Raw genomic sequence first — 12,390 nt, 5'->3', positions numbered from 1 at the left:
TACGGCAAAGACAAAATCAAACAATCAAATAAAACCCACAAAAAAATGTCATACGCACTTTTTGAAGGTCCAGGATGAAGTCTTGTCATGTTCCAGAAGGACTCCACACAACTTACCTTTTCAGATCACTTTGAAACCCACATCCTTCTGCCTGCATTTGTAAATTACCAGCCAGGCCTGATAACTGGAGGCTGGCTCCTACACTGCCCACACCTCCCCCACTCATTTCAAGCTCCTTTCTCTGCATCATTTCCAGCTGCCAGCTCTAAAAATCAGCAAGAAATCCCCAATTACAGACACAGAACCTGATTCTTCCTGATGCTTCTGGGCCTGCTCTAAGCCATTAACAACAGCTTAACAAGGGCACAGCAATGTTCTGGAGTTGTGAAGCCAAACACATTAGAAACAAACCCCACAGTATCAATAACCTAAGAGATTTTCTGGATATGTATTTAAATGCAACCCAACAGAATTCAAAGTAGTGTTTCTTTCACACATTTGTGTGCCACCCTTAGCAAGTCTAAACTGATTGACTGAACGAGTAGTTTGAGAGTGGGGAAGTGGGTGTCCAATTGATAAAAGCAAACCAAAAAAAAAAAGGCAGAAAATTGGCACCACATCTTGTGACTCCAATATGAAATGTTTCTTCTGGACCCAAAGGAAACATTCTGAACTCCAAAGCAATCCAAAACCAGACATAGCATTACAGTCTATGAATCTGTGTCAGTAGTATCTTGTTTATACAGCCCTTGTCAAAGTATGAATCCTGATAGGCCTTTCCAATATCTGTTTGAGAGAGATATGCTGGAAGAAATGGGAGACCAACACAGACAACACTCCATATTATGAATGACTCAGAAAAGCAGGCATTTTGGCCTTCAGCAGAGACGGATTGTCACCATGTGCTACACAGCCTGTCATATGTGCCATCAATTCAGTCATGTCTCAGACTTTTAGGGGAAGAGTTGCAGATATGACAGTGCTGTGGTACCAATATTGCATGGACCTTGCTGGTACCACTAATTAAGTCTACCACAAATACCTCAATGAAAAGCAGTTTTTTCTGTGTTTAAAATTTATACAGTCAGTGAACCAAATTACTGAAGCCTACTGTTACACGTACTACAGCACTCATGATGTATTCCTTTGTTCCCTGCCTTGGAGCAAGCAAGGGAGAAGGGGGCAGTCACCTCAAATAAGAGAAGCAGGCAGACAGTAAGGCTGAAGTGATCTGTTCCCTCCAGGCAGGAGCAAAGGCCAAAACATGATGAGCAGAGGGAATGTCAAAAAGCTGATTATCTGCCCCCTAAAGGCAGACTTAAGGGGTTTGTTGAATTATTTTATCAGAGATCCTAGTAGTACTTGGCCAAGAACATTCCATGTTTTGAGATCAAGCAAATTAATACCAAGAAGCACAATGGTTCTTCTGTGTATTTAACTGATTCCTGGTTTTAAGTGAACATTCTTAGAAACTCAGCATTTTTTTTTTTATTACTCAGCATTTCAGCATTAAGCTAGTATTTCAGTAAAAGACTAGAACACTACTATCTAGAACACTACTCATTTTACATGCATTCCATGCCTTTTTCACCAAGGTTTGAATGAAAATCTCAAAGCATAATTCAGTACACAGAACCTAGACAACTTTTACCTACAAAAATATTACATACAATATCTGCAAAGTCATTCCTGGTTTCTCTAAACCAGGAATTCCATTAACATCAATTACCAACATTGGACTGGTGAAGTTAGCATTCAAAAAGAAGAGGGGGAAGAAACCAAAAACCAGAAAACAGCCAAACAAAACCCATACATGTTGAATTGCATATTTTCATTTTAAGGAGAAAAAAAGATAACCTGCTGTAGGCTTTAAAGAAATTTCCAGGAAAAAAAAGTTTGGATTTGACACAGGGAAAGTTGTATTGCAATTCAAAGAGCAATGAATCATGTGTTTTCTGTAGTCTCATGTATCAGAACTCACAGGTCACTAATGCACTGAAAAGTCTACTTACGATCATTGCACTGGCTCCCAGAATATGAAGTCATGGAACAGTCACAGGTGAAGCCTTCCCATTGCTGATTACAGATGCCCTGATTCGCACAGGAATCTTCCTGGCAGGTAGTGCTCGGTCCTGGAGAAAGGATGACAAGAAAAGAGTGAAATAAAGCTGAGAGAATCACTGGGTCAGGCCCACAATATCTTCAATTAATCACTACCATGACCATCAGGATCCTCATGCAGAAGAGAGAAAGCACTACCAAACACTGTTCCACTGCTGGACGTGCAAGAAACTCAGGTAAAAAGAGCACAAAGACAGTATACACCTCACAACAAAACACCAAACTAGAACACAGAGCAAGGCAGAGGGAACAGCAACATATTCCCTCTTAGGCAGGCCCAACTCATACGTTCCCAACTTGCTCAAAGAATTTTACAGTAAAACAGGGGTGATGCCAGGCCAACAAGCATGGTCAGGTTGTTGTGCTTCCCTAGAAGTTTGATCCCCTTATAGAAATGAAAGCTAATTAATAGGTCCCTGAACAATGCCCCATCATGGCCAAAGAACACTGGATAATGTAGATTCAAACTGAAGTTATGAAGCCACAGCTGGCTACAACTTGGCTTCATAGATTAATAGAAGTCAGCCAAACAAAAACCAAACACTCTGACGTATTATATAGGTTCCTCTGGAAACGTGCTAATAAAGTCCTCAGAAGGGCATGACATTTATCCACAACACTTCTCTTTTTGGACTGCTTTCCATGCTTTTGGTGGAAGCAGAGAAGGAAGCAGCCGCCACTAACAGAACAGCCTTTCATTGTTCTGTGATTTGCAGCTAACAGTTCCTATCCTACTCAGGTAAGCCTTGCAAAGACAAACTCCAAGAAAAAGGCAAAAAACTAATCTTGAGATCAGAGAGATTCTGAAACACAACTACTGTAATCTACAAGGAGGTAGCTGGATTCTGAATCATCTGAGAGCAGGCATGAAGCTTCAAGTCATAGATCACAAGAATATGAGTTCACAGGTTGCCTCCTGGGTATTTTACATTCAGCATTCTAGACAAAGGTACGTCACTCCTGCTGTGCAGGATTTTAAATAAAATGTGCATATACATTTGACATACCTACTATGCTATATCCTGTATGTGTTGGAAAAGAAGAAATGAAATAAATAAAGTAGATAATACAGGATCAGCTGGATAGGCTGCCTGAGATCAGTTCATTGGCCACTTTTGGTCTAGGAGAATACCATAAAGACAAAGAAATAACTGTTTAACCCATCCCAGCACCTTTCCTCAGTCTTTGCTAGCAACAGCAACACCACAAACTCAGTCTTTTCCTTATTTCTTTATCACATCAACACTACCATCCTATTTTATAGATTAGATATGACAGACCAAAGCAGAGACAGCATTTTTAAGTATTTTAACATAAAATGAAACCCTTCAACCTCCATCAGACACCATCCATAGTGATTTCACTAAATCCCACCATTATTCAGCATCTTTGATACTGAGAGTGCACACCAGGGCACTTCTGTATTTACAAGCCCTTGTAGAACCCACATCTAACTGGAAGTCCCATGTCAGGTCACAATGTTCCCAATAAGACCAAGCCAGGAATGGACCCTTAAAGCTTTGCTGCAGAGTTTCTGCTCTCCCCACCAGACCACCTTTCCTCACTGAAAGAACAGAAAGGATGAATTTCAGTAGTTTTTCAGCTATCTGCATTTCTTTACATCTCTCCTGCAATGAGAATGAACATGTGACTTGGTAAGTAGAGTTTGACTGAATGTTAACAAAAACCTGGGCTTCTTCCAGAATTTATTACACTGTTAAAAAAACCAACCAAACAAACAAATCCCAAAACCTCTAGGTAGAAGCATAAGTGCTCTTAATAGAGGACGACAACAAAATCCCTAAAGGAAAGTTCACCTATTGAAAAGAAGTGACAGCAGCAGCCACAGCACAAAAACCCCTTGTTGCCATGCTGAAAGAAAGTTGAGCAGCATTTTTCAACACTTTTCTCCTCCCCTCCACCTCTTCTTCCCACCCACCTGACTCTCATTTGCAGCCATACGAATCCCAGTGGTCTCAGTGGCACAGTGTGAAATTAACAGATCACTTCTAGATTAGAACAGAGCTGACAGACTTTCCAGTGTGGGCGGGCAGGCACATATATGTACAGGCCTCCCTCCTGCCTTTACTCTTGCAAAAATCATGGATATAAACATATATACCTGTGCATCAGTTTGTGGACTGATACTTGCTGCAGACTTACTCTGGCCAAGAAAAAGAAGGGATAAAATTTAACAATCTGAAATAGAATATTAGGTGTCATTTTGCCTAAAATGTCTGAATTATCTGAGGATAAGGAATGAGGAACAGATATCTCCCCTGCACATCACTACCCCACTATCTAACCTCTAACCTCAATCATGAATGCCAATACTCCTAGAAGTATAAACAAGCAAGCTATCTATGCCTATATTTTAAAAATTAAACCAGAAAATAGCTGTGACTCTATGCAAACTTGCTACAGCCTCAACTATAAAGACCATTACAGAGAAGCAGTGCAGAACACCATTTTCAACAATGATTCTCCACTTTTCCTACATTTTTCTTAGAACGCTTTAATCACTAACTGGACTTGACAATGGGCATATCCTTTGTCTAGATGCTGTAAGAGAAAGGACTCTGTTCACGGAATAAGACTGCATGAGGCCCAGTACCTTGGCTTGAAGTCTTCATATGACAGAGCCCAGAGAGCTCATGGCCTGTATTATGGTGCCCGAATTGTATTTAACAGAAATCAACTGTGAAGATGGGAACAGCACTTCCAGCAGCCAGAGGGGGGCAGGGGAAAGGAAAAAGGAAAAAAACCACAATGATGAGGAATTTTGAAAGCCTGACAATACTACAAGGAAGCTTGAAGCCTGATCTGCCATCTTTAGAGTCAGTCATGACAGATGCTGGGTACTTGGCCTCACTTCTTAGTACTATGGGCCATTTGAATCATAAAAGGATCGTTGTCTCGGAGAGTTCATCTACTCCTGCTGCTAACAGTCATCGCCTGATGTCATAATCCTCTCTGGCAACAGAATTTTCTTCAGACCAACTAATAGGGATGTCACAGGGAATTAGAATTTTGGATTAGGGAGCAAAGTGACAGAAGCACAGGAAGGATTATAAAACATGAAGATTGTGCTACCACGCACATGCCCTTTAGTGCTAACGAACAAGGAAAGAAGATGACAAACAACTTATATATAAAGCAGTAGAATTGTTTCTAAATTACCAGTGCCATCAGGACTTAGGTCTATTTTTAATCTCATTCCTCTGGCAACACTACGAGCAGACAAAGTATTTAAAAGCAAAGTTTCAGAATTAGTCTTCACATAATAATCTTAGATACCACTGATTTTACTGTCTGTCTGTAGCTGAGCTTGGTGCATTGCCTTCTTCGTGCCACACGCACAGTGGAAAGAGGAGTAAGTGGGCAGTAGATACCAAGTAGAAGTGGAAAAGTCCCCAGAAAAGCAATGCCACCAGCAGAAGCATGACTTGCTGTGTCTCTTGCTGTCCAGGCTAAGCCTACCAACAGAGGCATCTCCTTTGGAACGTGAAATAGCAAACCAGGATTCTTCAACAATGTCCTCTTTATCTTTATCTCTGGATCTCTAATTTTTACTAGAACAGCTCAGTATCCAAGGACTTGCAGAATCTGATATTTGTTGGGTCTCCCTCCCTGGGAAGGAGACCAGTACTACACTTTTCTTCAGCTACCTATCCAGATATATTGTTTGTTTACTAATTTTTCTAATAAGTATTTGAAGAAAATCACCTTTGAAGAGTATAATAGCCTGATCTTGTATGTGTATTCTACTTAGACAAATTGGTTTTTCTGCCCTTTTTCCTACAATATCAGTTGTATGGTATGTTTCTCTGCCCTGAAATTAAAAAAAAAAATTCTACTGCTTCATGTTGCTAAAACTTCTATGTTTCACTGGCAAAAAAAGTCATTCCTTCTTTATCTTTTGAAAGCTCTTTGCAGGAAAACTTGAGAAATAAAACACAGCATTATGTTTACTGTTCTTTCAAGTCACATGTGGAATCAGTTTATACAGCAGCTGCAGGATTATAACACAACTGCTTCATGCTTTGATCACAACTAGCAATAAATATTAAGATAAATATTAATAATAAACCATTGCACATAATACCTTCCTCCACACATCAAAAATTCACTCTTTTTGAAGGGAATCAACCATTTGTTTTAATGTTATTGTCTCAATAAGATGAAGATCAGCAACAGGGGAAGCTCAATAACATTATGGTTCCATTTTCATTCTTCACCTCCCTAAATGCTCTTATCTCTTCTCCTTGTATCTTCAGAAATGTTACGAAGCAATAGGAAAGTAACATACACAAGGCATCTTTACAGCCTTTGCAGAATAAGGTGCTTTTTTAGTCCTATAGTTCCTAAATTACAAATGTCATGCAGCACTGAAATATCTCTACTGTAAAGTCAGACATTACAATCAATTTACACCTTTGATAAATCTACACTCTACTTCTGTCAGCATTCCTCTTTCATAACCAGAGAGCGTCAGCCTTTTTCAATTCACTCTGCAGTAGCAGTTCTGCTCAGAAAGGCATCAGGTCTTGGAAACCATATGTACCAGGTAGAAAATAAACCTGTTCCAGGACTCACTCCTCCTTGCAGGTTAAGGAGGAAACAAAGTTATGCCCAATAGTTTTCCAGTATTAGAATAATTTGGAAAACAAGATTTCTCCTGTTTAAAAAGTGAGCAAATTAAGGGTGAATCTCAGGGAACCAGTTTCTGGGACGGACAATACCACATATACTGTTACTGCCAAATACATATTGGTGATATGTCAGCATTTACTTTGCACAAATCCAAGAAACTAAATTACACTCAGGGCTCAGTGCATGATTCAGAAAGCTAGATCCTGTATTTTGAGTCACAGATAGCACAAAGCAGGAATATCACAGACTAATATAGCAAACCAGAACCACAAACCAAACAGATTTTCAACGATTGCAAGGCCAGCTCTTCAAGCTCTCAGTTTCATACTTTGTTAAGAACTCATCATCCCTTTCATCACCTAAATAAGGTTAGGCATCTGTCAGGTTCCATATTTAAAGTTACTCATTGTCAGAAATAACTCAAAAGCCAGCATTCTTCTGTCCTCTGAGAAATGTAGCCTTTTTTTTCAGTGCCTCAACAGAGCCTGAATGCTTCATCCACCTGATATAAGTCATGCTGCTGAGTCCTTTTGTTCCAAATAAGTGGCTGGTCTGAAAACTTCAGGAACCAGGACTAGTTAAAATAACAAACATGCACAAATGTGCTTTCTCCCACAGAAAGCACATCTATCTCAAGGTTACAGAAGAAGGGAATCTAGAAGCAATGGCAAATCACAGAAATGGATCTGCAAAGTGCTGGAATTTCCTTCTCCTCAAAGAAAGCTGGCATATACCTGTCACCCTTCTCCCTTGCCATTCTTCCACTTGCCATTTCTAGTTAACCTAAAAGGTCATGAGCAATGTGCTTATACACACGCTGGTGAGGAAAAAACCAAAAAAGGCCAAAAGAATAAAAATCCCAACAAGAGAACAAGGAATCAACTGCATAAAAGGGAGTATGCCTGCACACAGAATGCAACAAGGGACAGGAAGATACAAATGAAGCAGAGGAAGTAAACAGCATTTGGACATTCAGACACAGAAACTAAAAGCATAAAGGAAAATTGAAAGGGCAGTACATGAACAAGAAAAAAACAGAGTACATTGGCAAAACATCCTTCCTCACTGCAAATCACAGCAATATAAAAGAGTCACAGAATAGTCTGATTTGGAAGGGACCCATGAGGATCCTCAAGTCCCAGCCCTTAAGTACAAGGCATCATGGCCTATCCTGAAATAGCCAAACCTATTTAGCAAAGGTTGGTTTCCTGGAAAGCCAATAATCCACTTTATGCACCCAAGCCAAATGCTTTCCCTTAACCTTCAATGTAATCAGATGTCTCTATCTGAAGGGCAAATGCTCCTACAGGGTTAAGACCTCTGTAAAAAAATTGAGGATGACATGGAATAATCTTCACAGGTGTGATATGCCTTTGGTTCTGAGGACTCTGGAAAAATCAAAACAATAGATCTCTTTCTTCCAGAACTTCCTGTGCATGATCCATCCACTTCAATAAACATCAAAAATCAAGCTCAGGAATTCCTGAGCATGAATTTTGAATTCTGATGGACACATAACTGAACTACAGAGAACAGCAGGGGCTGTGGCAAGAGAGACACAATATTTGCTAATGTCTAATATAAGTCCTAAAAATCATTGCCACAATTTCAGTGGATAACAGAAAACATATTAATCCTAAAGTTATTTAAACTCCAGTGTACTTCCAGGATGTTTTTTTTAATCACATCAGTCTCAGTCCACATATATTTCCTATTTTTTCAAATCTCATCTTTTACCCCTTTTATTTACATAAACTTCAGAAATCCCCTAGGGGCAGCACCTCTCTAGATCACTCACCTCTGTAAGACAGAGTACTTCAAATGTTACAGTTGGGAACAGGTCAGAGATGCCAACAAAACATAGTTGCAGTCAGATGCTCCACACAGGTAAGGCAAAACACATCACATGAACTTCTGTCTACCTCAAGGCTGTCAAATATTTCAGATTCAATGTCTCATATGGATTCAATTGCTAAAATTATCTCAGACTGTCAGTATCATTACCTGCTGGGTAAGAGGGTATCTCTTAATATGCTCTTGTCAGCAACTGCTACAGCGATAAACTGTTAAAACATCCTTATTCATCCAAATTTATTTTTATCCTTTTCTACTGAGCCACAGAACACCAAACTCTACTTAAAAAACACAGATGATACCCTGAAGGAAAGGTAATGGCTACCTGCCTACACCTGGAATACAGAACAAGAATATTTTAATTTGAAAATAGCATGTATTACATTAGATGATGTCAGCAATATCACCATGTCTTCACACTAAACACAGTGAATAGCAAAGGAGTTAATGAATCATGTGATTAAAGCTACAAAACCTTAATTCCAGAGATATGTAAAATCTCAGGAAGTCTCTATCTCAGAGAGTGAAACAGGAACATTCTATGTTTTGTCTCACAACAGAACCTTAGACATTAAGGGGCTTAGACATAAAATTTCAGGGTGACTAAGATGATCCCATAACAGATGCTATCTGTGGCTTGAGGACTGCTAAAGAGAGACACATTGTTCAATTCCTCTGACTTCCCTTTATACCTGAAACCATTATCTCCTTTCCCATTAAAAAGGAGGAGCAATTTTTTAACTTTCATGGCATTCCAGAATAAATTAATTTGTACTCTATATTGCAGTCTTTAGAGATGAATTGGGAAGTACATTTTCATTATCATATTTAAAAGGATTCAGTGTCAATGCCATGGAAAACATCTTCCTGTTTATACTAGTATCAGACCTATTAATCTCTAATAGGCACATTTCCTTACTTATGTCCCAGGAAAAAAGTCTACAGGGTCTCTGAGAATACCTGGTTTCCTTCTTATTCTCATCAATGCTACTCAACCTAGTGCCTTGCTCAAATAACTCCTTGACCTGGTGGCACAGCTCCTTGACAAGGACACACCTGCAGGGGAGAGACTCAGCCCCAGTTTCTTGGACAGGCACTCTGTACCACCAGGGCCTGCAGACCTGCCAGAAAATCTCTTTGAGGGGAAGTCTGTGACATCAGGTGTGGCAACAGCCGCTGGGAAAGGAGCTTTGTGGCACAGAACCAGCACAATGTTGGCAGCACTGATGGCTGAGACAGGGACAAGGGACCTCCTCATCCTCCTCGGTGTTAATAGCTGCTCCCATGTGCTCCTCTCTGGTTCTGCTACTGTGCTGACCCTCCAAAATGCAATCTTTCCTACCCTGACTATGGCTTATAAAAAGCCATTTTAAATATTGAGGGAGCTTATAGTTTAGAGATTTTTGGTTTTGTTTTATTTCGAAATTGAAATTCCAGAAAGTTATTTCTGTGTTTTTCAAAATCTACATTAAAAAAAAAACAAACAAAAAAAAAACAGAACAAAAAAGACCAAACAGCTATTTACCTCCTGAACTCCCTCCTTAAGATCAGTACTAAAGAAACTAATTCAACTTTCTGTTTTTTAAAGCTCTGAGGGCCTTCTACATCTTGATGCACAGCAGGTATTTGCCTGATCCTTAGGCTTTCCAGGAAATCAGCTGGTGCTTTTATGGCTATTCAGAGATTGATACAGTCAAATCCCCCAGGTCAACAGAAGCAGCTCCATTGTTTGCCATATTCTTCTTCAACCCAGAATCCCCCTCCCGAGATGCTGGGGTTTGCCATTCTGTTCCTGTCCTGAAGGTGAGACTGCACCTAGTAAAAGGCACTAAATGTTACATAAAAGCATCTTTCATTGAAACAAGTAATGGAGAAGAACAACCTTCACTACCTTGCAGGTCAGCTTTGGTCAACTCAACTTTGTTAGCCAAAAAAAAAAAGAAAAAAAAAAGCAAAGACAATAAACAACAGGTTAGTATAAAAGCAGATAAACCAGGGTAACATAACTTTAAATAAATAAAAGCAACTGGTATAACTATCACAGCCAACATGCATAATCAAAACACACAGAAATGACAACATAAGCAACAGAGGGACAGTGACTACATTAATGCAACCAACAGATAACAAAACCAAATAGAAAGAGAAGAAATGCATTTCATTCATGCACACACAAAAATCACAAAATGTAGAGATGATACCAAGAGAAGAAAAAACATCACATTCTTTAACCCATCTCTCAGCATTTACAATAATTGTAGAGAGATTTTGTCTTGTTTGAGAAATACATAGAATCCATTTAAGTAAAAAAAATCTATTTGACTTTCAGTACCTCCATCAAGCATGCATTTAGTTTATTTGGCTTTTTGTCCAAAGTGGATTTATTGCCAGAAAACCATAGAGGACTGATAATTCTATATGACAAAAATTTCTGTTTAGCCAAAGAAGTGAACTCAACACTGGATATAAGTGACAGTAGCACCTTGCCCCCTCACAAGCTGTCACCTGCTCATAGATTTCAACACATTCTTAAAAAAAACTTTACATCAACAGGCAAGCAGACAGCTCAGGCTTTAGACCCATATAGTCTTAATCAGTCATCAGAGCAAAAAAAAAAGAGTACCAGTTCATTATTTCACCTAGGTTAGAATGATCTTGTTATCTGTGGTCAAATCATAGTTCACATGGAAAAAACAATCATAGGTATACTAAGTCTGACTGTCTAAAGATCCAAATACACTTTGTGAAGACTGAAGAGCATCAAAGGGAAAACAATACTTGCACTGATGCTCTTCCATGTAGGCACAGCGTTTCTTTTTTTTTTGTTTGGGCTTTTTGATTAATTTTTGTTTCTTTTGTTTGGTTGGTTTGCTGTGGTTTTTTTTTAATGGAGTCAGTTACAAGGAAGCCACATAGATTTTTGGTGTGTTATATCTCGATTCTAAGTTTTCTCTTTCAGAAGGGAAAAAGTAGAGGACAAAGATGGGAGCACAGGCAGCAGCTCCTGAATCCCCTGCCTCTGAAGGTTACATATTTCTATTACACAGCACAATAGGAACAACGAAACACCAAATCATCAACTTCATTGCTCAAAAGATGTTTATTTAAGAAGTGCATACTTACCATCTTTAACCTGTTCTTAAAAAGTTCTAATATCACAGCTGATACTGAAGAAAGATTAGTATTTCTCCTTTCCCCATTGTCTTCTTTTACATTTACAACCCAATAAATTAGAACTGACATGTGCAGATGCCATTTTCTGTGCTTCCTAAGAATTTTAACATTTTAAATCTTTGCTGTTTCACAGCCTATGAATGACTCAAGATAGCAATTATCCTCCCTTTTGAGATAGTCAGAATTTTCTCTCCGCTTTTGAAATTGCTTTACTACATAAAGCTATAAAATTCCATTTTCCTTAAACAAAATTCAAAAGGAAGGGGGAAGCCATAGAAAAGAAAAGGATGCACTTCTCCATGCATCATTTTCAACACTTATTCTAACAAAGTAATTTCTCTATAACAAACAAGTACTTTTCCTACTTCCCTGTGCCTTATTTTCTTTGTAGCTGAGAGAAAAGCTCATATTTGTTCCATAAATCCAGCAGCATTATGAGAATAGAATATAAAAGCAAGGAAAAGGAATGATGTCAAACCATCATGGAGCAAATTAATGCTCTACTCTTCAATGGATAACCTTTGATTCCAGAGAGAAAGTGAAGTATGACCAGATTTGAATTTTCTCTACTGAGCAGATGAAGGGTGA

General features: G+C 38.9%; 1 protein-coding gene across 15 annotated transcripts in view; it reads right to left on the bottom strand.

Moving 5' to 3' along the window:
• NRXN3 (neurexin 3) overlaps window positions 1-12,390 on the bottom strand; it is an 868,815-nt gene that overhangs the window by 515,226 nt on the left and 341,199 nt on the right. For all 15 annotated transcript variants that reach the window (XM_077180570.1, XM_077180572.1, XM_077180566.1 and 12 more), the window contains one exon: window positions 2,013-2,132. In XM_077180570.1, coding sequence (XP_077036685.1) covers window positions 2,013-2,132 — 120 coding nt within the window. The remainder of the gene's footprint in view (window positions 1-2,012; window positions 2,133-12,390) is intronic.

The sequence above is a fragment of the Agelaius phoeniceus genome, chromosome 6 (assembly GCF_051311805.1).
Source record: "Agelaius phoeniceus isolate bAgePho1 chromosome 6, bAgePho1.hap1, whole genome shotgun sequence".
Lineage (NCBI taxonomy): Eukaryota > Metazoa > Chordata > Aves > Passeriformes > Icteridae > Agelaius > Agelaius phoeniceus.
Note: the sequence above shows the minus strand (reverse complement) of the source record. Positions and strands in the feature narration are given on the sequence as shown.